This window comes from Daphnia carinata, chromosome 1, assembly GCF_022539665.2.
Source record: "Daphnia carinata strain CSIRO-1 chromosome 1, CSIRO_AGI_Dcar_HiC_V3, whole genome shotgun sequence".
NCBI classification, from domain to species: domain Eukaryota; kingdom Metazoa; phylum Arthropoda; class Branchiopoda; order Diplostraca; family Daphniidae; genus Daphnia; species Daphnia carinata.
In genome coordinates, this window is record NC_081331.1 from 6,031,424 (window position 1) to 6,058,219 (window position 26,796).

At 40.9% G+C, this 26,796-nt stretch overlaps 5 protein-coding genes across 6 annotated transcripts in view; 2 read left to right on the forward strand and 3 right to left on the reverse strand.

The window, feature by feature from the left end:
• LOC130691166 (uncharacterized) overlaps positions 1–26,796 on the reverse strand; it is a 78,788-nt gene that overhangs the window by 6,893 nt on the left and 45,099 nt on the right. The gene's annotated exons all lie outside the window — the stretch shown is intronic.
• LOC130691176 (helicase domino-like) lies at positions 22–13,709 on the forward strand. 2 transcript variants are annotated; one of them, XM_059496399.1, is made up of 35 exons: positions 22–250; positions 567–853; positions 909–1,108; positions 1,186–1,371; positions 1,428–1,568; positions 1,634–1,768; positions 1,832–2,104; positions 2,197–2,455; positions 2,522–2,733; positions 2,919–3,096; positions 3,156–3,293; positions 3,365–3,539; positions 3,601–3,787; positions 3,862–3,998; positions 4,064–4,250; positions 4,318–4,936; positions 5,202–5,392; positions 5,533–5,885; positions 5,958–6,160; positions 6,229–6,398; positions 6,604–6,800; positions 6,882–6,996; positions 7,138–7,515; positions 7,576–7,821; positions 9,097–9,132; positions 9,318–9,492; positions 9,561–9,945; positions 10,006–10,090; positions 10,159–10,307; positions 10,373–10,838; positions 10,900–11,521; positions 11,587–12,014; positions 12,081–12,227; positions 12,301–12,651; positions 12,715–13,709. In XM_059496399.1, exons 2-35 carry the CDS (start codon positions 568–570, stop codon positions 13,201–13,203), a joined length of 8,499 nt encoding a protein of 2,832 aa, XP_059352382.1. In that variant the 5' UTR covers positions 22–250; position 567; the 3' UTR covers positions 13,204–13,709. The 2 variants fall into 2 exon arrangements, with proteins under 2 accessions (XP_059352382.1, XP_057370070.1); XM_057514087.2 differs by having other exon boundaries at positions 10,903–11,521.
• On the reverse strand, positions 16,272–19,928 carry LOC130691130 (serine/threonine-protein kinase Pak-like). Its single transcript, XM_057514036.2, has 11 exons — positions 19,829–19,928; positions 19,517–19,588; positions 19,230–19,428; positions 18,630–18,795; positions 18,198–18,556; positions 17,930–18,132; positions 17,685–17,871; positions 17,429–17,621; positions 17,162–17,358; positions 16,952–17,089; positions 16,272–16,886 (listed from the first exon to the last, which is right to left on the reverse strand). Exons 2-11 carry the CDS (start codon positions 19,570–19,572, stop codon positions 16,803–16,805), a joined length of 1,782 nt encoding a protein of 593 aa, XP_057370019.1. The 5' UTR covers positions 19,573–19,588; positions 19,829–19,928; the 3' UTR covers positions 16,272–16,802.
• Positions 21,030–24,018, forward strand: LOC130691132 (uncharacterized). The gene is made up of 6 exons (XM_057514038.2): positions 21,030–21,850; positions 22,493–22,802; positions 22,946–23,185; positions 23,260–23,396; positions 23,459–23,572; positions 23,629–24,018. The coding sequence occupies exons 1-6, from the start codon at positions 21,296–21,298 to the stop codon at positions 23,881–23,883; spliced, it is 1,611 nt and encodes a 536-aa protein (XP_057370021.1). The 5' UTR covers positions 21,030–21,295; the 3' UTR covers positions 23,884–24,018.
• On the reverse strand, positions 23,931–25,620 carry LOC130691147 (activating signal cointegrator 1 complex subunit 1-like). The gene is made up of 8 exons (XM_057514055.2): positions 25,427–25,620; positions 25,243–25,348; positions 25,072–25,181; positions 24,834–25,012; positions 24,637–24,764; positions 24,292–24,580; positions 24,061–24,218; positions 23,931–23,995 (listed from the first exon to the last, which is right to left on the reverse strand). Exons 1-7 carry the CDS (start codon positions 25,572–25,574, stop codon positions 24,090–24,092), a joined length of 1,089 nt encoding a protein of 362 aa, XP_057370038.1. The 5' UTR covers positions 25,575–25,620; the 3' UTR covers positions 23,931–23,995; positions 24,061–24,089.

The window sequence follows — 26,796 nt, forward strand, 5'->3', positions numbered from 1 at the left end:
ACCAGAGGGCAGCGTAGATGGCATTTCCCAGCTACCCCAATGGCGGCCTAGGCAGACCAAAGGGGCTCAATTTAGCGTTGGTCGCTCTATGGTACGAGGGGATATATATATGTATTTGTCCTAAAATGCCGGTCGACCCTTGTGAACAAGGAATAGTGAGATCAATTTGCGTTTATTTCCAATTACATAGTTCGAATTCTTCAAATTGGATTGCTGTCCTGAATCAAGATTTTTCCAGATAAAGTACAAGGTAAGTCGTCAGAAAAACAACCGTCGATTCCTAGTGACGCATCATCGTGTCTCTTTTGTTGTTGATAGCGTGGTTCAAGCAAATCGATAAAATTTTTGATCAATTGAAAAAGAAAACTAAATTATATACGTAAAAACTTTTATCCTGAAATTTTAATTAAAAAAAAAAGAAAATAGCAAGTAGCTATTTTTCCTTAGCATACTCTTAGTACCTCATATTGGAATAGTATTTGTAGAAGATGGTGCTATCAGTTAAACAGAAATCTTGGGGTGTCTTCTTTCTGAAATTCTAGATCATTATTTAAATATTTTTGCAGAATGCCTGCTGTTGATTTGCCAAATAATTTTGAAGATCACAAAATGGAGTCTCTTAGAAAGAGAGTCAAGGATCACCACATTGCAATGGGGCTTCAGACCAAGGAAAAATTCCAAGAAGTCTTGTCAGAATTATACTTCCTTCAGAGTGGTGGCAACATGATGGATTTCTTGAGCTGGAAAAGGAAACCCCCAACTGCATACTTTGAATTTGTAAAGACTCAGCCTCTCGAACTTCAAATCCCAGCTGCAGAAGATTCTCCTTTGTTTATCCCGCCAAACACAACTGGTAAATAAAGTATTTGCTTGTATAATCACATCAAATAACCATACTGCTTTTATAGAATCCCCTGGACAAAAAAATTCTGTTTCCATAGTTGCAACTAAAACAAGCACTCCAGTCAAACTACCAACTAATGTGCCATCAAAAAATGCTGTGTCAGCAAGTCTTCCAACATTTCTTCGTGCGCCAACGACACCACAAGTTGGAAGGCCACCAACTACTGTCATGACTCCAGAACAAATTGTAGAAAAAGCAAAGCAGGTATGTGATCACGTTGAGTTATCTCCTAACTTTGTATTGATAATATCAATTGAAATTCATGCAACACAAAAATTCAGGAGGCGCATGTTGTCCAACGGATCGCAGAACTTCAGCGCGAAGGATTGTGGTCTGAAAAACGATTGCCTAAAGTAGCAGAACCGCCCCGAGCTAAGTCTCATTGGGACTATCTTTTGGAAGAAATGGTCTGGCTTGCGGCTGATTTTGCTCAGGAACGCAAGTGGAAAAAGAATTCTGCCAGAAAGGTACTTAAGAAAAAGGAAAATTTAAGTTCCCAATCATTGTCTTTTTTTTTTAATAGTGTGGCAGGATGGTTCTGAAGCATTTTCAAGATAAGGCGGCCGCTGCCGCAAAAGCCGAAAAGGAAGAAGAACAGAGACTTAGAAAAATCGCGTCCTTTGTTGCAAAAGAAATTCGTACATTCTGGTCAAATGTTGAAAAGGTAAAAATTTCTTACGTTTCACCAACGCTTCGTACATGATTTAACGTTAGCAAATTCCAATTTAGTTGGTCGAATACAAGCAACAGATTCGTTTAGAGGAAAAGCGGAAACGAGTATTAGATCAACATCTTAATTTCATCGTCAATGAAACCGAAAAGTATTCGTCTTTACTCACCGAAGGTCTAAAGCAACCACAAGAGGTAAAGCTTTCAGTTCCCATGTAGAAAACACTTAAGAGTAGCATTACATTGTTCTTTGTTTAGCGGGTCACCGAAGTGAAAGCAGAAAGGTTACGCGAATCTGATGATGAGTTTGAACCTGATGACACCACTTCTACGGATGATGAAGAAACCATAGCACAGGAAGAAACGCTGGACTCCGTCGATGCAGCCAAAAACAATGACAGAGAAAAGGAAGAAATCGATGCTCTCAAAAGAGAATCTGAAATTCCACTCGAAGATATCCTTGATAACCTTCCGCCTGAGTACCTGGAAAGTTTAGGCAAACGCGAAGTTGATGCTGACGGAACTGATGAGGTAAAAGCGACTATTAAAGAACTAAAACCGTGTTACAACGTAATTTTTTTTATTAAGTTACTTAGTTATTTAAAAATGATAATTGTTATTAGGAGAAATTTTCTGACGACGAGTTCGAAATAAACTCGGACGATAGCGATGAGGATGATGAAGAAACAATTGATCAAGCTGAAAAGGAGGAGGAAGAATCGAGAGACGATGAACTGATGGAATTGGAAGCTGAAAAAGACATGCCTCTAGAAAAGCTTCTGGCAAAGTATAGTGGTAACCCTAATCCCAACCTTGTCGATAACGAAGATATGGAGGAAGAAGAAGAAGAAGAGAGAGGCGAAGACATTGGTGATTCGGAAGGTAGCTTTTACAAGTTCCTACATGCAACTACATTCTCCATTACAAAGATTGTATTTACGTGTTCAGGTCTGTCGGGTGCATCGGATTCCGAGGTTGAGTTTGAAGACGATTCAAAAGACAATATAGAAGTCGATCAAGATGTAAAGAAAGGTCTTGGGATTGAATCTCTTTTGGATGATTCCCTTGGTGGCCAGGATGTTGCCACCTCTAAGTTATCTGACGCCGCCGCCCTAGCCGAAAGCTTTCAGCCAAAAGGCAACACGTTAGAATCTACAAAGGTAAACCCATCTACTATTAGTGTTAGCACGCTTTACATTCCTGATGACGGCCAGTTCCATTGGTCTCAGCATCGGGTTTCTGAATTGCGAGTGTTAGCCCTAAGAGTTACCGTTAAACCTTGAATTATGATGCATATTAACCTAAACCCGTAACTCATTTTTCTCTCCTTTTCTTTGCTTCTTAGGTGATAGCCAAAGTGCCATTCTTGCTCAAACACTCCCTGAGAGAGTACCAACATATTGGCCTCGATTGGATGGCTGCTATGTACGAACGGAAACTAAACGGCATTTTAGCTGATGAAATGGGCTTAGGCAAGACTATTCAGACCATAGGTCTACTAGCATGGCTAGCCTGTGAAAAGGGTACGAATGCTTTACGATGTTTAATTGGATTATAATTCTATTCAGCGGTATATATTTAGGTATATGGGGACCACATCTCGTCGTTGTACCGACTTCCGTCATGCTCAATTGGGAAATGGAGTTCAAAAAATGGTGCCCATCGTTTAAGATCTTGACTTATTACGGAAGTCAAAAAGATCGCCGTCAGAAGCGAATGGGTATGAGGTGACATTTAAAAGCGATAGCTTAAAAAAAAACTAATCATTTTGGGCTCCTCGGATAAAATTAGGTTGGACGAAACCTAATGCATTTCACGTCTGCATTACCTCCTACAAACTTGTGATTCAAGACCACCAAGCTTTCCGTCGAAAACGATGGAGATATTTCATACTTGACGAGGCACAGAACATTAAGAATTTCAAGTCACAACGGTGGCAATTGCTTCTGAATTTTCAATCCCAACGGTAATTGTTCGGAATTATTTCTATTAATTTCAAGTAAACAATAATTTTGTATCTTTTTTAGACGGCTGCTTCTTACTGGCACTCCTCTGCAGAATAACTTGATGGAGCTCTGGTCACTCATGCATTTTCTGATGCCCGACATATTTGGATCTCATCGGGACTTTCGAGAATGGTTCTCCAATCCCGTTACAGGCATGATAGAAGGCAATGCAGAGTACAACGAGTCTATCATTCGTAGATTACATAAGGTATGTGCAGACCTTCATCGCTCTTTGGCCAGAAGTCCTGTATTCATAAAACTAAAATTCTTACGTAACTGTAGGTTCTTAGACCATTTATTCTGCGCCGACTAAAAAGCGAAGTTGAGAAACAGATGCCTCAAAAATATGAACATGTCGTTATGTGCCGCTTGTCAAAACGGCAGCGATACCTATACGACGACTTTATGTCCAAAGCCAAGTAAATTTCTTTCTGTAAGAAGGTTTTGATCGCTGCTGTCATGAACATGTTTCTTCGTCTTACAGAACAAAAGAGACTCTATCAACGGGCAACCTTTTAAGTGTTATCAATGTCCTCATGCAGTTGCGAAAAGTTTGCAATCATCCGAACCTTTTCGAGCCTCGACCTATTGTTTCGCCCTTTCAAATGGATTCAATCGTTTACCATACAGCATCACCCGTTTATGGACTCCTTGACTACAATCCCTTTGAGGTATGTTTGTCCAGCTTTGAGTTGCTCTTATATAACCTCTGTATTCTAACGTTTCTACCGTTTATAGCACATAAATCTCCATACGTTGAATCTGATGCTTCTTGACTTGGAGTTCACCATGACAGCTTATACAGCTCACAGGATCCGAAAGTTCCAAGTGCCTGCGAAGCTGATTGAGGAGATCGATAGAGCACCCCCTCTCCCCCCTCTTTGTCCTCGAGGGAAGCTGCGTTTGCACGTTACGACAAACAGGCAACCACAAGCACACCAAGGCCAGGGTGCAGGGAGAGGTGTCCCTGTAACAAGACCGTCCCCTGCAGTGGGAGTGGTGTCCAGACCAGGCACTAATTCTGTGCTTGGAAATGCTGGGGGCGTGGCTTCTCCTCAGCAACCTCGGCTTGGAGCTCCTGCCCCTTTACTATCCTCTTCCGCGGCCACGGCTGCCACCAGCGGAGCCCTAACACGTCCACCGTTACAAGTTCACTTACCGCAGCCAACAGGAGCGATGAATACAAATTCTTCATCTAGTGCTTCAACTGTGGCATCCTCATCGGATGTACCCTCAAAGGATAGTGTTAATGAAAAAAATTCTGGATCCGGAGATGGTAGATTAAATTTGTCATCGGCTGTCGCCCAACAAATCCTAAATGTTGCAGCTAACCAAAATGACAGCGCTTCAAACGCCGGTAAGTCCCAAATTACAAAAATATTAAATTAAACTTGCGTTCTCAAGTAGTCGTGTTTGATTGACGTTGTTGAGCACGATGGAATTAGAACGCTAAAGAAAAATTGCGAGTATAACTCTCGGTTTCATTACATAATTTGAAATCGAGTTTAAGCTTAGCTTACAAATTGTAGTATAATTTGTGTCAAAATTGTGGCATTATCACGAATTTAAATTTTTATTTGAACATCTTGTTTAGTAATTAACTGATTTGTTTTCAACGAAAGGGTTGCGTTCCAATCTACGTAACCTAATAGCGGTTTCCAGCTCGTCGAGCGCTATGTGCATCAAGCCAAGCACACCTCCCCTCGTTTCGGCAATCGCGCCGCAACAGCGTGCTTCTCAAAATGGGCCTGAACATCCCAATGGATCTAAGAGAAGCAGTAAATGGAGTTATGACCGCAGTCTCTTCAAAAACGTAAGAATCGACCTTTTTTTAGTTTCTCTTCGTCTTTTTTCTTTGGAGAGTCTTGGAGATCTTTGGAGAGTTAGCCCATAGTATCCATTGTTGTCGCTGATAAAACAAAAAGGAAATTAATTCATTGATTTGTGTTTCAGAACCCTGTTGACGAAAAGAAACGGCAAGAGCGACGCGATCGTTTGATATTCCTTGCTAAGCTGAATAAAATTAAATGCGAAGCAAGTCCAATCTGGGGGTCTGACGTGATCATAGCGGTAACAACGACATCACAAACGCGATCGTCAAGTGTTCACGAAAGTGATCGTGAAGTACTCCAAGAGGAGCTCCCTTTTTCGAGGCGAGGAGATTGTTATCTTCAGTGTTTGAAAGCCACTGAACCTCTCGTGGGCCGACGAAATTACGAATCTCTATGGTCTGAAACAGATGCAATAAGGCATTTGTTGCATACCCCTGAGCAGTATATTGATGAGTTATCAGATATAGTTCAAAGGTTGGTATCAGTTTCTGTTCTTTTTGCCCTTACCAGTGAAACATTTTATTGATGACAATTTTCGAAATTCAGGTTCGTGGTGTACACCCCTGCTGTGACAGCTCCACAAATTGTATTCCATGCCTCCCATCCTCCTCCTTCTAAGCTATGGGGCCAACAGAAAAGAGAATATGATGTAAAAACAAGATTGTCTCCTCTTGCTTCCATCCTGCATCCAATCCAGTCTGCCATGATGACCCAGTTTCCAGATCCTCGTCTCATACAATATGATTGCGGTAATTAAACCTAAGTTACGTCTGGTATGTGATTGATTACGGGACACATTGCTTTCTGTTTCGTGTAGGAAAACTGCAAACGTTGGATAATCTTTTGAGGCACTTGAAGACGGGGAAACATCGTGTGCTTATTTTCACACAAATGACACGGATGTTGGATGTGCTTGAGGCTTTCCTTAACCACCATGGGCACATATACTTGAGGTTGGACGGCACCACCCGCGTCGATCAAAGACAGGTAAAACTCCGAGCTATAAATTTTCCTATTTATGCATCGTCGATTAGTAATTTCCCTTAAAGATGAGGTATAACTTTTGCAGTGATGCTAGAAAAATGTGGCACGTACCAGCTGGTAATTTCGATTAGTGAAATCTACCTTCTAGAATACTACCAACACTCGGAAAAAAATGTTCCACTGATAAATTAAATATCGCTTTTTTCAGGTATTGATGGAGCGCTTCAACGCCGACCGCAGGATTTTTTGCTTCATCCTGTCTACTCGTTCCGGTGGTGTTGGCGTTAACCTCACGGGGGCTGATACAGTCATATTTTACGATTCGGATTGGAATCCTACCATGGATGCCCAGGCTCAAGATCGCTGTCATCGCATTGGTCAGACACGAGACGTGCATATTTACAGGTAAGCGATTCTGCATTTTTCGTATATGATTTTATTAGAGTTATCTCATTATCCCTGTAATATGTTTTTTCTTCTTTGTAGATTGATCAGTGAACGAACAGTTGAGGAAAATATTTTGAAAAAGGCCAACCAAAAAAGGTTGCTTGGCGATATAGCGATCGAGGGCGGCAATTTCACAGCAGCAACGTTCAAAAAGGTAATTTCAATTAAAATTTCAACGCCTGAGAGTTAAACGATTTGATTGATGGAATGTAAATAAGTCTTAAATTCGTCGAACTGCTGTTATTTTTCATTTATTTATTAAAATTTATACTCCTTCTTTATTAACTTCCAACAGCAAACAATTCACGACCTATTTGAAGTGGATGCTAATGAAGCGGATGCATCTAAAAGGATGGCGGAAGTGCTGGATCGTCCGAAAACAGAAAACAGTGATGCAACTGCGTCGTCTGTTAATTCTGTAAACAACGTATCTGAGGGCGGCGGTCAAGTGGCTCCCAACAAAGCTGCTTTGGGCATTTTGGAATCGGCGCTTGCTGCTGCAGAAGATGAGACGGACGTTGCAGCTGCGCGCATCGTTCGAGCGGAAGCTGCTGCTGAAATGGCAGAATTTGACGAGTCAGCGCCAATAGTGTCTGGTGAAGACGGTGAGAATAACGTTGTTGATGCTGAAATTAACAAAGCTGAAGTTGAACTTCAACAAATTGAAGAACAGGTGTAGAAAATATTTAATTGAAATCACATAAAATTTATACATTCTTGAACCATTATACAGCTAACACCAGTCGAAAGGTACGCTCTGAAATATATGGAGAGCAGCGAAGAATGTTGGAGTGCCGAACAGCTCCGTGCGGCCGAAGCTCAAATTGAGGAACAGAAGAGAGCCTGGGAGCTAAAACGTTTGGCAACGTTAACCGGGAATGACGACGAACGAGGAGTGCTGAACGACTCTAACGGCGGTGTAACATTGGAGCCCGACGATGGATTACTCACATACGCCCACCAGGATTCTGTCAATCAGGTTAAAAAAAAGCCTGGTAGACCCAGGTCTAAGTCTAATTTAAATCGGTCTGTTGGTACTCCATCCGACGTCTCGTGCGTCAGAGCACCCACTCGGAGAAAGAAAAGAAATCATTTGAAAGTAAGCAACGAACTTAGAGAAGCAGGGAGCGTAGAAACAGTGTTGAAAGCGGAAGTAGTTGATTGTTCGTTGGATGCCAATGTTGCTGAGACAGATGATAGCCAGCTATGCGTGACACCAGAGCAGTCTAAACGGAAACGAACTCGCGTTTCGTTGAAAAGCGACTCGACTACGCCTGACGTTTCAGATGATGCTTCATCCCTGTCAAACAGTGCCAAGGCGCTTAGTCCGAGAACTAGATCTCGCGGCACAGTAAACATCAATTTGTGGACGTTGGACGTGAAACCTTTGCTACCTGGCGCCAAGGTTATTCCAAGTCCTAAAACGGCTTCGAACAAAGTCAAAGATGAGTGCAGTCCTGTCCCTGCCAATGAAGTTTTTTCCAACGGTTGCGATCCTGAAAACAGCGTACCTAGTAAAAAGGTTAAACGCGTGCTTTCACCTGATTTAGACATCGAGCCCGATCTGGATGTAATAAGTTGAAATGAGCCTCTGTCTCTTCGTATGGCAGTCGACAAAGGGTGCTTTGTGATAATTTTTTTTTACTTGCCATCTTCAAGACTTAAGTGAAATGCGACATTTTTCTCTAACCTCCCAACCCATCTCAATCACCGAACACTGTTGATACCATTCATTTTAAAACTAAAAAACGAGCTCGTTTTGTTTCTGTCTTCTGTCTGGAAATAAAATGTAACCTTCCCACGTGTTATTGAATCTTTATTTCTTGAGACTCTCGCTCTACCAAATGGTTTTGCATTGTGTGACCTCGTTTTGGTGTCTTGCACACTTATGCAAAGACAAAAGGAGACCTGTTTAACGTTTGGGCCCTTTCTTTCATTTAAAAATGTCCAATTCCTGATTCCTTAAAAGAAATTCTTGCTTCAAGTGCGAGCTTTATTTCGTTGGAATGGCACTGGCACTTGGAAACCTTTTGTGTTCTCTGTCTTCCATTTCTCCTACGTAAAAGATTTCAAACGAAAGAAAATTAGATGACACCAAAACTGAGAGTTTTGCCATGCCAAACCTGAGACTGAGCTCAAGAAATAAAGCCGGCACTTTTGAGCCACAAAACACATAGGAAACTCAGATTAAATTTGTCATAATGCGAGTGGAACAGTAGGCTTTTAACTAACGTAATCCTAATTGGGTTCACAGAGGTGGATATCCATGGACGGCCTGGAAGAAATGCCGGTAAGTAAATTTTGTTTCCTCTTGTCTCTTAATGCGTATTCAATCATGCAGCGCTTTAAAGTAAAACGAAAAGAAATGTTATGAACTAATTGCAGGTACTAGTAGACTAGAGCTTATTTGAGGCACACATAGTTATACCTTTGATATCGATGGACATTAACATGCTTTTGCGTTTTCTTCTTAAGATATGGTGCCCTCCAACTCCTCCGCAAGACGACAGCGATGTTTACATGGACTACACACTGGGTCACTTGTATGAGACTCGTATCATGGACGAAGCGTCCTTGCCCCCCGTATACGTAAGAAAGGAATTGAAACGTCCCCGTAAAGAATCCGTCAACCAGGTTCCACCTGATGATGGTAAACTGCGATTTGATGACAACTAAGTCACCAATGTAATTGAACGATATCCTGTTTTCCGAACTTAGGTCGACGACCAGCGAAAGTTCGCAAAGAAGAAACTGTGTACGCTCCTCGTTCGTTGTTCGATCGCCCTTCACCTGCTTTAGCCAAGTTGCGGCGCGATTTGAAGCTTCAAAAATGCCGTGGTATCGTTAGGCCACCCATTCCACTGCCTAATCTTACTCTCAAAACACCTGCCTTGCCCATTCGTCCGATTGAGGAGAATGAAAATACTCCGGAATGGCTCATTCACGAGGATTGGATCTTGTTGCAAGCCGTGCAGAACTTGCTTGAATTTCCCTTAAATCTCGTGGTTCTTACCCCAGCACACACTCCCAATTGGGATCTAGTTGCTGATATGGTAAATTCCTATTCACGTTCCTACCGCTCGCCGAAGCAATGCCGGAACAGGTTGGTCCCCTTTCAATCTTTTTCGGAAGGATTAGAATTTAATAATGTGTCTTCCTGTAGATATTTCCACGTGATTCTACCCAGGGAAGAGGGTAAGGCCGCTATCGATTCCAGTCCCAAGAAAATAAAAAAGACTAAAGCCCTGGTAGGTTTCGTGTCACTCTTTTATTATTCCTTGGAATTTGTTTAAGGTGAAGTTTTTTCGTTTACCAGCAACCTCCAATTCCCACCAAAACTGGCAATAGGCAAATGCGAACGTCTCAGCTTTTCGCAGCCGACGGGAATAATTCCTTCACGACTGTTTGGCACCAGAAATTCGAAACGCTTAAGAGCATTTTTCACAAGAAGGCTCCAACCAATAGGTATGTTCATCATATTTAAAGTATTTTTGTACGTCAAATTTCTACGTATTGTTTTCCTCTTACAGATCAATGTTGACCGGCAGTGGTGCATCGGCGAACCGGAATGCAACGAACGCAAAGCATGCGCAAGTTCTCCAGGAAGCTGGTATCTCTTATGATACGCCGCTGAATCCAGTACAGGTTGCTGCTGTTCGTGCTGAAAGAATTGCCCAGAAGCAAAAAGCAGCCGTTGCAATGGCTGAACAAGTCCAGGTGCAACAACAACAACAAAGATTGGCCAATTTGACGACAGCATCTCCTACTGTAAGTGGAGCTCCTGGGACGCCAAGCAGTCCAATAACTACTGCCCGCGTTACGTCCGCTGCTTCTCCATCTACCTTGGCAGCCAACCCTATGGCTGGAGCTGCAACTGTTTCGAGCCAAATGGGGTCTACCGTTGTCGTTAACACAATTTCCTCACCTTCGGCTGCAAATACGCAACACACGCTCCTGTTGCAAGGGTCGGGTGGTACCAATATCCATGGATCGCCGGTAATGAACATTTTTTTCCTCTTACAAATAAAACAAAAGTTGCATTTTTTCGCGTTTATAGCAGGTTCAGCAACAAGTTGTACTTCAGAGTGCAACTGGCATACGTACACAACGTCCGTTAGGTACTTTGACCGTCCAAGAAGTTGTTACCGGTGCTAGCCCAGTACGTAGCCAACAACAGGCAGGTACACTAATGTCGGGCACTTCGGCTGCTGGACAGACTGTGGTCACCGTTGGAAACTTGACGGCCGTCCAAGTCCAAGCCGCAACCCAGATGTTGGCTTCTGCCGGCATAGCCGTCTCAGGGGCCGGTCAGTTGAACACAGTCACCACTACGGCGGCTGGTATCAATAAAGGAGCCTCTGTGACGCTAGTCCAGACAGGGGGGACGACAGTAGTCTCACCGGCGACAGGGGCAACCAAAACAATTACACCGACTCAATTACAGTATTTACGACAACAAGCGTTGGCTAAACAACAGCAACAGCGGCTACAAGAGCAACAATTGAAGAAACTTCAATTAGTGACGGCTGGTGGTGTTGGGGCTGCAGGTGCCACACAACAGCTTACTGCTACGGGAATAACCACGACGGGTCAAAAACTCCCATTGGTCGGAACGGTGGCCACTAGTTTGGCAGGAACAGCTTCATCCTTAGGCTCATTGAACACCGTACAGATTGCCGGTGAGTCTTCCACACTAAGGTGTGCCTCTGTTCTTACTTAAAAGTTTTCTGAATCTTCTTTTCAGGTCAAACCCAAACTGGAGCAAGAACACAGCTCCTTAAAGGAAATGCAACTGCTGCTGCATTACTCGGAAAAGGAGGAACTGTGGCCAGAGCTATCGTTACCGATTCCGAAATGGCAGCGCTAATCAAACGGCAACAACAATTTCAACAGCAACAGAAAGCTGTCGCTGCCGCCAATGCTGGTTCTTCCAATCTTCAAGCCAGCCTAGGACAGCAGCAGACTGTCCAGATTGGGGCAGGCCCAAATACTACCGGGATTACAACAGCTCAATTCCTTGCACAGGCTGGTCTCCAGGTTCAAACGGCTCCAGCGGCTGGCGGTCAGCCACAAGTCGCGACGCTAGTTAAGACCGTTTCTACACCAGGCACTATGGGCGGAGCACCCAGCGTGACGATTCCAGTTTCCGCTATAAGTGTCGGGCTCCCTCAGGTACTGCAATTGCAATATATCATTAAAATCGGCAATCGCATGAATAGCATGGGATTTAAATTATAGGTGCAGATGAAAGGATTAACAGCAGCTGGTGTAAAAGCAGGAACTGCATCCCAGCAACAGCTAAGACAGCTCACCATACAACATCAACTGCTCCAGCAGCGTAAAACGCAGCAACAACAGCAAGCAAAGACGTCGCATCTTGCACAGGTAAAGAAAACAAATTAAAAGAGCTTGTCAATCGCCGGATCTTAGTAAATGTTTTTTTTTTCTTCATCTATAGACTGTCACGTTAGGAACGGTAAAAGGAGTGCCTGGCCAGCAATTGGCAACCGCGGTTGGAACAGTTCAGTTGGTGCAGCCCGTCGGGGCCAATGCTACAGCTGGTGGAACTACAGTTGGAGGGGCCACTGCAGTTTCAAAACCGGGAGCCATGAGCACCACTGTGACGATGCAACAATTGCAGCAAGTCATCCGGCAAGTAACGGCTGGTAATGCCCAAGTCTTGGTATCTTCGCCAAGCTCTGGTTCTGGCGTAAGCGGGACGGGTTTGCTTACAAAAAATCAGCAAGGTCAAACGGTTCAGGCTAGAGTTATTCCTGTTTCCCAACAAGGATTGAAACAGACTATCCAGGTATAATACGAGAATTGGACATTTCGGGCTAAGCTTCTTAATTATTATTGGTTGATTTTGTAGGTGGTCACAACAGGCCAACCGGGATCGGCGGGCGGAACGACGCGAGTGGCTACGTTAAGTGCATCTGCTACGGGTGGTACCATGGCTCCCAGCCTAGCATCTGCATTAGCTGCTGGAACATGGAAAGTGGCTGGAGGAACCGATGCTCAACAGAAAGCCCTGCTCTCCCAGGTGTCTGCTGCATTACAGAGTGGCCAGCCCGTATCATTGGCAGTCCGCGCAGGGCCTAACTCTAGCGGTGGACAAACCAGAATTCTGACTCCTGGGACGACATTTACCACTGTGACCGTTACATCCGTTGCCGCTGCACCGATAACAGCAACGACGCCGGCACCAACTGTCACTACCCCTAGCACAGCTACAGCTACTGTAGTTCCACAGCCAATTGTTGTGGCTACGGCACCTAGTACGGCGACTGTAGCAGGAAGCACTTCAGGTGTGGTACCCGATGTGGAAACGCTGGCTGCTGCTAACCCCAACAATTCTTGAACAAAGACAAGTGTTTTGTTTCACTCTTCATCAAACCCTTTTAATCACTTTCATTTTTAATCACTTTTTTTAAAACAAACATACAGTTTGGGATTTAACTTCGCTATTAAATCGGCCCTGTAGACTAAATCATGATTGTTTACTGTATGTCGTGTCCATAACTTGCGTTTTGTCGTCAATAAATGATCTTGCATACAAACTACTTAGGCTTCATTTTGTTGTCAGATATGACCTATTTTAATTTAAAACTTGAATTTCCTGATGGGGATTCTATCAAAACCCTATTCACATGTGCCCATGGACAACCGGATTTCAATCAACCTTTTCCTTTCGTTTTTTTTCCAATTTCAAGAGCCTTCTCATTTTTGTCAAAATCAGCAAAAATTTACATCTTCCGGAATTTGATCAAAATCATCTGTTATAATGTAAAATTTAACACTGATTTCGGAAAATGCATTTGTTTTGTGGTCAAACTAACTATTTGTGAAATAAACATAAAAAACGACCGTGGGAATCTTCCTAAAAAATCTGCAAAATCTGACACTCATTGGAATTTTTTTGGAAATCATAGAATATGATACACTCAGAATTTAATGCTGATTCCGAAAAAATTGTATTTTATTTCATTAAATCCCGTTTTGGAGATACACGGAATATTTGTGTTGCATGACGCTAGCGCTGTAGCGTACTGTCGCGCTAGTGCGATGCCGCACAAACATACGGTGTATTTCGAAAACGGTTGACTTTTTTGAAAAAATAGAATGGAAAATGCCTAATGGAAGAATAAAACTTAATATTCGCAATTGTCATTCAATTCCCGATCGAAAAGATGTATTTAAGCCAAATTAAAAATTTAGCCATAACAGAAAATAAGCCCGATAAAATAAGCCCGTCAAAATAAGCCCGACAAAATTTTCAGTGTTTTTAACGTTTAACTGAAAAACGATAAGGCCTATTGAAAAACAAACTTGATTTCCGTGATTAGCATTTAATTCTGAATCGAAATCATGTATTTTTAATTAAATCTAAATTTTAACCAAAACTGAAAAAGTGAGAAGGGTATAGCCTTCCCACTTTTGTCAAAATCCGCAAAAAAGAAAAACTCTTAGAATCCGATAAAAATCACACAGTACAAGTAGAATTAAACGGAGATTTCGATGGAGTGGTTTGTTTTTGCTTCAAATCAATCGTTTTTGAAATACAGCGAATATTCAACACAACGTTAGCGCCGCGCCAGTACGCATCAGCGCTAGCGCGAGGCAGAACCAATAATCAATGCATTTCAAAAACTGTTGGCCCAATGAAAAAAATTACGATACATTTATGATTTCATTCAATTTTGAATCAAATTCATGTATTGTTATAGCTATATCTTGATTTTTGAAAGAAAATGAAAAAGTCGGTAAGCCCAACTTTTTCTTGTCGGGCTTAACTTCTCTCCTGTTTTATTCGTTTTTCTAAAAAGCTATAAGTCCAACGTAAAAATAAACTTAATTTTTGTGATTCTGGTTCAATTGTGAATCGGAATCATGTACTTAAAATGAAATCTAAATTTTGGCCAAAAATGAAAAAGTGAGAAGGCTATAGCCTTCCCACTTTTGTCAAAATCGGCCAAAAACGAAATCTCGTGGAATTCGATGAAACTCACACAGTATAATCAAAATTGATCGCTGATTTCGATTCGGGTATTAATTTTCTCCTTAACCCTGCCATTTGGAAAATAAAAGAAAACAAAGTGCTGTTAGTGGCATTTTGTTTGCGCCGTAGCGTACTGGCGCGCTAGTGTTTTCAATTATTCCGTGTGTTTCATAAACGATTGACTTAATGGAAAAAAGAACAAATTTACCGGATTCAGCATTCAATTTTGAGTATATCCTGTGATTTTCATCCAATTCCAATGAGTGTCAGTTTTTGCAGGTATAAATTTTAAGCCCGACAAAATAAGCCCGACTTTGTTTTTGACGTATAATTTTAAAACTATAAGACCTATTGGAAAATAAACTTGATTTCCGTGACAAGCATTTATTTCTGAATCGGAATGATGTACTTTTAATCAAATTTAAATTTTGGCCAAAAATGAAAAAGTGAGAAGGCTATAGCCTTCCCACTTTTGTCAAAATCGGCCAAAAACGAAATCTCTTGGAAATTTGACAAAAATCCCACGGTATCATCAGAATTAAATACTGATACTGATTACATAATTTGTTTTCACGTCAAACAAGCCGTTTTTGAAATAAATGGAAACAATGTGCTGTAGGCGCACCAACTTTATGTTATGGTTTTTTACGTTTTTTTGCATCTAGCCTAATGGAAAAATAAACTTAGTTTTCACAATTGTCATTCAATTCCCGGTCGAAATGATGTATTTTAAGCCAAATTTAAAATTTAGCCATAACTGAAAATAAACCCGACGAAATAAGCCTGACGAAATAAGCCCGACTTTTCAACTAATTAAATATTTTTCAAAAATCTTTAATATAGCATTTTAAAGACGTCCCTTAGATGTAAAATCGACACGAATCACAAAAATTGACTTTGTATTTTTCAGTAGATAAGAAAATTCTGAAATAAACGGAAAAATCGGTTGACAAATAATGGCGTGCTAGTACGTTACGGCGCTATACCGCCCAATAATCTGCAAAATCTGATACTCATTTGAATTTTTGAAAACCACAAAATATACTCAAAATTGAACGCTGATTCCGAAAATATTTTTTTTACTAAATCAACCGCTTTGGAAATGCCCCGTATATTCGGAGCATCGCGCTAGCACTGTCACATTATTGATGTGCCAGTTTTGTGGTGTATTTCAAAAATGGTTGACTTAAATCTGTTTCATTTATTTGCAATACCTACAGTTATTATGTAGTTCGTAAGTTTAAAAAAGTTATTTCTCTTTTACTGTTTCTATTGCACACCAACAACGATCTCGCATCTAGAACATAAAAAACCATATATGTAATAACAATATGTAATATGTATAACCATATACCATATATGTATAACGGATTTTCTAAATGGCGTCAAAAAATTAAAACCCTAATGTATAGATTTTGGAAACGATAAACTAATAAGGTTAAATGTTTATTTAAGTTACAATGCAAAAAATGGAAAACTCCAAGAATGTGATAAAGTCAATAGATGCGATTACCTTTTTAAGTTTTCCAAGTTCATTATGGTGTCAACAAACGCTCATACCAGCTTATAGGGCGGAGGGTCGGGTGGTTGGAACTTTCAGGTCCTGTCGAAACAGAGACGATGGGAGGAGGGAAAGATTTTAAAATGCCATTTGTGGGTTTGAAATAACGAAAGCAGTAGCCCACAATGAAAATTTCCCAATCTTTGACCAGAAGCTAATACACTTCAATCAATGTCGTTTCAATAAAACAGAAACAAAGTCCGATATAAATCATTTTCATGCGTGAAATTTTCGATGGGCGTAGAGCAGCATATAAGTACACTCGTTCTGTGTTGTCTGTTTGCCCCTTGCTTTCTTATAAAGGTTAGGAAGAACAAAACGATATTATTTTCCCCGTTACTCAAATACGGAACATCACTAAACACTACACGCAGCATAAAACAACCAGGGGCGGAAAAATTTAATGTCCTTTGGCCGCTTCTTTGGCAGCTACAATCAACGGGTACAGACTGGCCAACGGACGGGCAAGTTTTAAGAACGGATGCTGGAATAACGACGTGAAACAGATATGATTATAATGTATGCTACAAAATTTTGAGTGAAAAATACCTTCAACATTTCAGAAGAAGAAGCTCGCTTATCAACATCAACTTCTAAACAGCGATCTAAGAAGTCCTGAAAAACGGCAGATAATTTATCCTTGTCCTTGATATCGGGTTTTCCATTAGTAGCGATGAGGTAAAGAGCCTATACAAAGATTACAAATGTTGTCATCATGACAAATATTAAGATTTCTTTTTAAGTTTTGACAAGGCATACCCTCAAAGGATTTTCATTTAAGTAGGGCGGCTCGCCATCGATCATCTCTATAGCCATGATGCCCAAAGACCACAAATCTACTTTTGGTCCGTACTGTTTACGGGTAACTACTTCAGGGGCCATCCAGTAGGGAGTGCCAACCATTGTGGTTCTTTTGGACTGTTCTGGACTGATTTGGGCACAGAAGCCGAAATCAGCTAAAGAAATAAAAGTTGAAGGTGATTAAGAAAACGTGAAACTAGCGGTAAATCGAAAAATAGGCCTTACTGAGTTTGACAGAATCATCCAGCCCAAGTAAAATGTTGTCCGATTTAATGTCTCTGTGAATAACGTGATTGTAGTGAAGGAATTCTAAGGCTTGTAAGACTTCTCGGCAGACGGCAGCGATTTGACCCTCATCCATGCATGTTTCTGTCACAACGTCTGTCAGCGAACCACCCGGTAGATATTCCATCACGACCTGAATAAAACAATAATATAGGAAAAAGAAAATTGTTTTACACGAAAAGGACAGAGATCTTACCCAGAGCTCATCGCCGACCAGGTACGAGTCGAGGTAGTTTACTACGTTGGGATGCTTATTCTCTCTCATCACTAAGATTTCATTGATGATCAGCTCCTTTTTAGGTTGTTGGGACAGATTCATTTGCTTGATGGCTACTTCTTGACCTGTTGACGTTTCTATTGCAGTATACACCGTACCTGAAGCTCTAAAGATAAAAGGTTAAAATTTAGTCTGAAACTATTTTGCTTTTTATTATACCTTACCCTTGTCCAATTTTCTCCATTTTGGTGTATTTACGATTAGGGTCACCAACACTAACTATCAATCTCAATTTTTCAAGGATCTCTTCATCTGACATCTTTTTCTTTCGTGCATTCGGAGTAGGGGCGGCGTTTGCATTTTTATTACGATCCAAAGCATAGGCACCGTTGGTGGTGTGACTATCTTCTTCGATAGGTTTGGTATACTAGTTAAAAGATAATTTAAGTCTGATATACATTTTAAAGAAAAAATCTTTATCAAGTCAATTACTATCGATTTCGTTCTCTCAGGACGAGCAGCCACTGGTGGAGGGGGGGCTTTATCTTCGCCATCTCGTTCATTTTCCTGATTATTTGCAAGGTCAGCAAGATGATCATTCCCTTTGTCATCATCTCGTTCAAGACTGCCAATGGTGTCCGTGGCTTGACTCGATTCCGTTTCCGGTGTAGACACTGAGCCTGAACCTGATCCTTGTCGCCCAAAACTTGTAAGGTGAAGGGGAGTCGTCAAGCTATGTTGTGAGGAAGAATGACTGTGATGGCTCGGGCTATTGACAACCAACGAGATTTTGGGGCAAGAAACATCTGTTTGCTGATATGTAGGTCTCGAATACGTGCCTAACCCATCCACTAATGAAGAGTAAATTATTAATACTAGCCAAAGAAAAATACATAAATATATATTTTGGCGACTGGTGCAAACCTGTGCTCTTTTGCGTATGCGTCTCCATGTATTTGGTTTCATTGCCCACTTGGGAAGAAATATCGTACCATTTTAACACATCAAGTACAGCTTGAGGATTTTTCTTCTGTTCCTGTTTGCTGATGTTGGAAGTTTGAAGCAACTGGGCCCAAGCTTGTGGCATTCCCTGCGGGTCGTCAATTAAATAAAAAATTTTATTGCCCATTTAGCTCATAAAAGAAAATAAATCTACTAATTCTTTAACAGGCAGACTTAGCCTCATATCATTCCTTACTTGACATTGCTGCTTGCATACAAGAAAACACAGTTAAAATTAATACAAAAGATGAAGTGGCTACACGAGAACACACACCCATATACATCCCCACACACTAAAAAGCGGATTTAGTGGATTTTCTTCACTACCAATATTTTAAATAATTAAGTATCAAATTCCCATTCAATTTAATCTAGACAATGAAATTTTTATGCTGATTAACCACATTTCTATACATTAACTGTACAGCCATGCATTCCTAATACATGACCCATAATGCAAAAAAAAAAAAAAAAAAAAAAAAAAAAAAAATTATAATCCATGCATGTGTTTGAGACAAGTACCGTGAATTCTCCAGTGATGGCATCGAAACCAACATGAACAGTGTGCTCAAAGTTGGTAGGATAGGAAATGTTGGGCTTATCAGATCTTTCATTGTTCTTCCTTTGAGGGACCTTCACTTTAATAGTTTTCTTCTTCTCAGATTCAGGCTCTTTTGGCAAAGGTCGAAGATCAACAGGAACAACGGGAACAGCTTCATTCCTTTAAACAAAAATAAAGAGATTAAAATTTTTGGGCTGTGAAAACATTGTTGTTAGAAAACAACTCATCCTTTTCTTTTATTGCTCACCGATTGCTAGTCAGTCTGACAGGAGGTGCAGGTGGCTTATCCTCTTCATCAGCCATTTTCTCCAATTTTCACCTCTTCAATATATAAACAAAACGACCGAGGATAAGCTTTCAGTTTGTTGAAACTTCGTGTAGATACACAAATAAAGTGCTAATGGTCCAACTCTATATCAACATTAGAAGTTTTAACATCTGACTGTTTGCTCACTTCTCAATAAATACAATACAAAGTCAAAAAAAATATTTGACTGGAAGATTTCCAAAGTAAACAATAGTGAATCGAGGCGAAATATGGTAAGACGGAAACACATACCACCCACAACAGAACAAATTACTCGATTCGACTGCAAGAATTTTTTTCCGATGGACTTGGGGAGTTGTTTCAAGACTGCTTGTCACTTTAAAAGATCGATATCTAAGGTATCGATAGCACTATTTCCGTCTAAAGTTGGCGATACATAGATGGAAATGACTGATGGCACCCTAAGTCCCTATCCCTAATGTAATTCATATCTGCAACTGTTGCAGGATATTAGATAACAAAATTCACTAGGTCTGCTATTTCAAGAACCGACAAGCAATTTATCTATGGCCCATGCAACAATTTCGACTATGGTCTTTCGTTTTCGGCACGCACCAGAGATTATGCCTTACCGCCTTCCGGGGGAGTAAAAGACCTATGTATTCACAGTTCGAAGAAATTTTTTTGTTGATATAATTCAGTTAAATGTTGCATAACGTGCATGTACTCATTTATGCAAGATTATCTGACATCTGAGGTGTGAAACGCTACCTGAATAAAACAAATTATGTAGAAACGTGCGGTAAAAACGATGGAATATAGCTAACCAGTTTTGGGTTATTTCGTCATTCAGTATTTCAGCGACTAAACGTACACAATAAGTATAAGCACTTTTTCTATTTAGGAAACAATTCTTTTCTTTTCCGGAGCAAATTTTGCATGACATCACGTAGCGTGTTGAAACGCGCTGAGAAAATGTAGAAAAGATCAACGCCATACAAAACAAAAAGAACCTTTGGCAACTAAACAGGAAATTGCACAACTTGTAAAGATATTACAGTCATCTTTACTTGCTGTTAAAATTCAATCATTTCTACTGCATTGTAAATAATATTTTGAGTATGACGCGTTGCTATATTCCACAGAGCGTATGCGTTGCCTTCTCGAGGATAGCAGACCAACCTGGTGATAAGTTATCCGTTATCAAGCACTGAACCAACAGACTGACAAACAGGTAAAAATAAGGATATTTCAAAAGAAAAACGACAATTATCGCAAAAAGAATTTCAACAAAATGCCTTGACTAGTTAGAGAAAACGTAATTGATTTGTTTGTTTAAAAACAAAGTGTAATGGGCACACAAAAAAAAAGGTCTGTAAGAATAAGTTGTCGGCGTTGATGTAAGCATCGTAATAAGCCAAATTTCAACATGGAAGGAGTAGGCGGGTTTTTCCATTTTGTTTTCTTTTTCTTCCTTTTTTTCTTGTGTCTAGTTCTCGCTACCGAGGTTAAAAATAAACCCCTCTTCTGGCAATCGAGATTTTCGAGGAGAGACATCTCCCAAAGAAACGTTAGCAGCCAACCACATTTTACAAATTCAGTTTCAGGACGGAAAGACAACTGTTCCCAACGGTCGCTCTCGTCTCTTACTTCCGCTTCCGCCTATTTCCTCTGTTTATTGTTGTTTTTTTTCGTCTTCTTCGTGCTGCTGTGCGAAAGTGTTTCCTTCTCCGCCCATGATAACTTACTAGCCAGAGCATGGATGACTCTACAGAGTCAGATGTTCTCTACGAAGCGTGTTCAATCCTGATGCGATTATCAGCTCGTTCTATCAAAGGAATTAGGGCAGATATCGATCAAATTGAGTTACCAACTTTGTCACTCGAATTTCAAAATTTCGAAGAATCATCGCTTTATAAGGCTGACAAAATCGGCAACAGCAGCAGCTTGAATTTCGTGCCATTACTATTTGGCCTGTTCGCCCTAGGTCTAATCGGGGCTGCTGCCCGTAACGAACGCATTCAAGGTTGGACCCTGTTGTTGTCAAGAATTTTACGAAGATTGATACGAAAGGTGAAGACACATGTCACCAGGTTAATTGTCACTCTCGGACCTGTCCGAAAAGGTGATCTACTTAATCTACATATGAAGAGTCCCGGTTCTACGTGGGATCTACGTTCGAGCACTGAGCAGTCTGCTTGTTTTGCCCTTCAAGGCAGGCGACCCAAAATGGAGGATCGCTTCACTCTAGTCGAAAAACTCGGAAGCACTCCCCTTCATCTCTTTGCTATTTATGACGGGCATGGAGGCGAAGTAAGAAATACAGTTCGTCTGATGAATAGAACCGACAGATTAATCACCATTCATAGTAGAATGAGATTCATTGTCATTTCATTAGTGGCAATAGCTAACGCCATCCATCATCACGTTCCACGCATTAAGAGGGCCAGCTGTGCTCCTCATTAGGGAGCACAGCGGGTTCGTTTACTTAGTGAACCGGTTCAAACGTGAACATTTTCTTGACGCAGAACATTTTTTTTTCTATCTATGGTAAGGGATTTTCAGTAATATATTACTGGGGGAAAAAAGTCAAAGTTGACAGGAGACGCTAGCTCGTGCTCGTAGACACGCATGACATACATAATGTTCTTTGCCAAGATAAAACGCAGCTATTTTGGTCAAGTCCCTGTTGTTCCTTTCTCTTTTGAGGTAAAGATATTTAAGTCTTCATCCCTTCCTACACCTCGCGCCGTCATAAAAGTATCATGACCTCTTTCAAAAATAGCCCCCCGTTTACTCTTTGAACAAAATGAAGGCCATCTACTGACTTCAAGCGACTATTTGTTCCCAGAGCTATAAATATCCACTTTATCTGTTTTCTTGTTTTAAATTCGTACGAAGCACAATGCAAGTTTGACGGGTTAGTTAAGCATCCAATTTTTTTTGGTCTTATAGTTCGCGGCTGATTTCGCTCAGCGTTGGATAGTCAATTGGCTGGAGAAACGGTCTGTAAACTACAAGAGTCGGCTTCCATTGTACGAACCATGCACATCAGTTTCTCCTCCAAGCGGTCATCAGGAGGTTCGGGTAGAAGAACCGAACACCAACAACGATCAACCCGAGCCGGCTTTACCTGATAAAAATGGAACAGCAGCAAAAATTGGCCGCAGGAACAGCTTAACCAGCCAGCAACAGGAGTTGCCTTCGCAATCAGAGATGGCTAAAACTCCGTCCTTGAATAGAAGGCAGCATTCACAACAAGAAGGTCGGATATCAGTATTCACACCCTGTTTTGTGGCTACGTTTAAGACAAACCTGTTTAACAAAAGAGTTGAATTTTAAAACGAAAGCATTATCATCAGATTTCAAATAAAAATAACAGAATTAATTAATATTTTATAATTTCAGGCCAAGGAGATTCACCTAATGTCAGTGGAATGCTGAGGCGGGGAAGTAGTGGACGAGAAGCCACTAGAAAAGTTGAACTAAGGCGAAAAAGCAGCGCACGAATGCCGATACCCACCACTTCAAAGCGTCAATCGCTTGTTGCAAATGGGGAATTTGACCTGTCTAGTGAGCTCACAACAGCGATCATGGAGTCGGATAAGGCCCTGCTGGTCGAGGCCAAGAAACTTAATGACGTTGCAGGTAAATAGACGTCAATAACTCCATAACATCCTACACCGTTTTCAAATATTGTTCCACTCCTACGCTCCTAAAAGGCAGTACCGCATTGGTAGCGATCTTGGATTCAGCATCAGGGCAACTGACTGTAGCGAACGTTGGAGATTCGAGAGGTATCCTTTGTGATGCCAAGGGAACTGTTATCCCTTTGTCTTTCGATCACAAGCCACAACAGGTAAATAAGTTCTCCATAAGTGCTTGAGGACCAATGGATCATCTCTGCTTGTGGTACAACAGTTGAAAGAACGAAAGCGAATCCAAGAGGCCGGTGGGTTTATATCTTTCAACGGTGTGTGGCGAGTGGCCGGCATTCTAGCAACTTCCCGTGCTCTAGGAGACTTTCCTCTTAAGGTATGATGAATACACAACGCTGAAAGCGATAATGTAAATTCCACCTAAATATGCAGGATCGCAAACTGTTGATCGCCGAGCCGGATGTACTTTCTTTTGATCTTCACGAACTCCGACTTCATCAGCCTAGCTTCCTCATTCTTGCATCTGACGGATTGTGGGATGCTTTTACTAACGAAGAAGCTGCTTTTTACGTTCGTCAGCGACTTCACGAACCGCACCTCGGTGCAAAAAGTCTTGCTATGCAGGCTTATCAGCGTGGATCGGTAGACAACATCACCGTGCTCGTAATTAATCTCAGCAAGTTGTGAAGATTGAAAAGAACGTGTGCTCGAAAAACTCATAACATTATCCACCGTCACTTTCCATATACATATATTGCCCCGATAGATGACCTGCAAATATATCACCAGTTCCACACCTCTCATAAAATGAAATTAATCAATTTTTGGTTTTGGTTTTTGATGGAAAAATCGTTAGAAACATACCACCGATTTGGACATGATGGGAGTTGGAATTACATCGCCTGACTTAGGGCGATTTGCGCGCTAGCCACGTAATATTTGGTTGATTGAGAAGTCGAATACCGTTGCGAAAGGTGGATATCGTCGACTATGACAGTGCCAAAATTATAGTCCTTCCAGTTCTACCATAAAAACGTGAAAAAAAAAGAAATGTATTACATCTCCTCTACTAAAAACAGTTTAATTCACCTTTACCTCTAGTATAGGTCTAGCGTTGAAAGTGGAACGTACAGGATCATTTTCGGAATCGTCTTTTACTTTGAACAGCGAATTCATAAGGGTTGCATGAAGCTTGACGTGATCATACTGGCGATCGAGCAAGCCATCCGCTTCTAATGAATCCACTATGGCATCAGCCATTTGCTGTAGGCGACCTGAACTATCGGCGCACTTTCCATACAACACGTCTACCCTCTCTGGGTCATCGTTCATGTATTCCACGCCTCGAATTTCGATTTCAAGAGGAGTCGATCCCATGAGATCTCTTAAAGATAAAAATTATTTTATAAAAAGTTCTTAAGCAACTGGATTACAGGATACCTTATGCGTTTTGCGCAATTTTGTAAACTTTGTGCAGCTCGTAGTCTTTCCTCATTGCTGAGAAGTACCAATGTTCCAATCGTTAGATGAAGCTTTTCAGGATTTTGAAACAATTCTTGATCAATGGCCTGTGGAAAATGTTTTCGAATTATAAAAGGCCTCCTTGAGTTTTATCAAGTAAACTAAATAGAATTTACCCCTCGTGAAAATTGAAGCACATCATTTTTAAATTGAACAAAACGCGCTTTAACATTAGGAGTAGTCAGGGGTATGGAAACGAAATGTGTGAAAGGCATTCGCTTTCGCGCGTTTGACACCACAAGGCTGACTCGCATAAAAGCGGATGAGACATCTTTAGCACTAAACCCAGTGATAGCTAAAGGGAAAATATCCAAGTATTATGTAGAAAAAGTGTGCAAAATCTCGGACCCTTACCAACATCCCCAGACTGGCCTTTCTTAGGAATATATAACTGGACTTTGGTATCTTTTTCAATCTGCCGCTTTGCATCTCCATTCCTCCCGATTATTTTTGAATAATATTCACTAAAAAAAAAAAAATTTTAGTCACGGTAACTATGAGTAGCTGTTACACTGCAAATCTCACCTTGCTATACACATTTTTACACGAAACCTTCCATCTCCAAGTTGTTCAATTGGGACATTTGCAGTTTCACAAGAATCACCTTCATCATCATACTCACAAGATTCAACTAAAAGAAAGAGTTGGGTTTAGTACCTAAAGTATAACTGTAGCCTGCAGGAAAGTTATGAGATGTGACGGAAGTTACATGATCCCAAATGTTGTCCTTCATGCTGTTTGTTGGACAATTCAATGCCATCTGGTACGCTATTCCCATCATCATATAATGGGGAGATTCGATTCTTGCGGTAGCACCTATTATCAATCCAAATAATTTGCGGTTGAATTATATCCATGCTGCTTTGAACTTAAAACAAAAGGACGGAAGCTACAGTAAAGAAGAGCAATATGATCTCAAGAAAACAGAAAAAGCAGACGACAGTTCTACCGCGGATTTTCCTTTTCAAAACGTGATAGATTCAAAACGAACGATCAGCATTTCAGCCTTTTGTTTAGTTTAAATTTAACAAATTCTTAATAAAACAAAACAATGTTCCTGATCTATGGACCTGGGTAACTATACCCCACAACTTAAGACGTTTTTGGTACCATAAACCGTGGCGGATATGTTTTCTCTGCATGTGAATCTTGAGTTCAGGTAAAGCTATGAGTTTTTAATCCGCATTATTTGATCAACACATATTAAGCCATACCAAACAAGCAATAGAAAAGAATACATATGCAACTAAATCTGATGAAATGTTACCCTAGTAGTGGAAGTTTGGTTCTTTGCTGCTTGTGATAACTAACAAGACAGTCAATCCACCTCCCTTCCACTACCTGGCAAAGTACAACCAAGTAGTGGATCTTAAACACAGGGAACCATAAAAGGAATTTTGATATTGGAATTTTGATATTGGAAGTTTGATAGTGGAATTTCGAAACATCATCTAACCTAACTTAACTTAGCATAGCTTAGCATAGCTTAGCTTAGCTTTGCTTAACTTAACTTAACTTAACTTAACTTAACTTAACTCAACTTAACTTAAGTTAACTTAATCTATTAACTTACTCAATCACAATACATTCAGAGAAAACGAAATCCGACAATATCTTTGGAAGCTCGAGAGCCTCTATGAAACCTGGAGTCTTCATGGGCACTAACGATTTCAATACCACCGACCGACACAGGTCGGTTAACACTCTTGGGTTATGGACAAGGGGGACTTTTCGTAGGCGAAAACGTGGACCCCACTGTGCCCGCCTAGCCCTAGCTCTAGCAGAATGGGGAAGTTCAGCAAGCTCACGTCTTTGGTTTCCCTGGTTGTGGTCAGGAACTGCAATTGCTATGACCGCAACATATTCGATCTCTGGAGCAGGAAAAATTCGTTCAGGAGCAGCAACGGCTCGGCCACCTAAAGCCGCCATCCACTTCTTTGCTACGTATCCCAAGGCAGCAACGGCTCCGACAGCCAAAACAATTTTTCCAATGGAAGGCATTGTAGTTTTGTTTTTACACTGCACTATCACTGAAAGTGTCTGATGCACGTTTATTTCTAGTAATGTGTCTTTTGTCAC

Excerpts from the sequence above, each read along its gene's own strand:
- LOC130691176 (XM_059496399.1), top strand. The coding sequence starts at position 568 with ATGCCTGCTGTTGATTTGCCAAATAATTTTGAAGATCACAAAATGGAG. Across the intron at positions 5,393-5,532 it reads ACCGCAGTCTCTTCAAAAAC|AACCCTGTTGACGAAAAGAA; the intron begins GTAAGAATCGAC and ends TTTGTGTTTCAG. Across the intron at positions 9,133-9,317 it reads ACGGCCTGGAAGAAATGCCG|ATATGGTGCCCTCCAACTCC; the intron begins GTAAGTAAATTT and ends TTTCTTCTTAAG.
- LOC130691130 (XM_057514036.2), bottom strand. The coding sequence starts at position 19,572 with ATGGCTGATGAAGAGGATAAGCCACCTGCACCTCCTGTCAGACTGACT. Across the intron at positions 18,557-18,629 it reads GCATACGCAAAAGAGCACAG|TGGATGGGTTAGGCACGTAT; the intron begins GTTTGCACCAGT and ends ACTCTTCATTAG. Across the intron at positions 17,622-17,684 it reads TGGTCGGCGATGAGCTCTGG|GTCGTGATGGAATATCTACC; the intron begins GTAAGATCTCTG and ends TGTTTTATTCAG.
- LOC130691132 (XM_057514038.2), top strand. The coding sequence starts at position 21,296 with ATGGATGACTCTACAGAGTCAGATGTTCTCTACGAAGCGTGTTCAATC. Across the intron at positions 22,803-22,945 it reads GCAGCATTCACAACAAGAAG|GCCAAGGAGATTCACCTAAT; the intron begins GTCGGATATCAG and ends TTATAATTTCAG. Across the intron at positions 23,186-23,259 it reads GAAACTTAATGACGTTGCAG|GCAGTACCGCATTGGTAGCG; the intron begins GTAAATAGACGT and ends CGCTCCTAAAAG.
- LOC130691147 (XM_057514055.2), bottom strand. The coding sequence starts at position 25,574 with ATGGATATAATTCAACCGCAAATTATTTGGATTGATAATAGGTGCTAC. Across the intron at positions 24,765-24,833 it reads TGCTTCAATTTTCACGAGGG|GCCATTGATCAAGAATTGTT; the intron begins GTAAATTCTATT and ends CATTTTCCACAG. Across the intron at positions 24,219-24,291 it reads ACGCTAGACCTATACTAGAG|AACTGGAAGGACTATAATTT; the intron begins GTAAAGGTGAAT and ends TTTTTATGGTAG.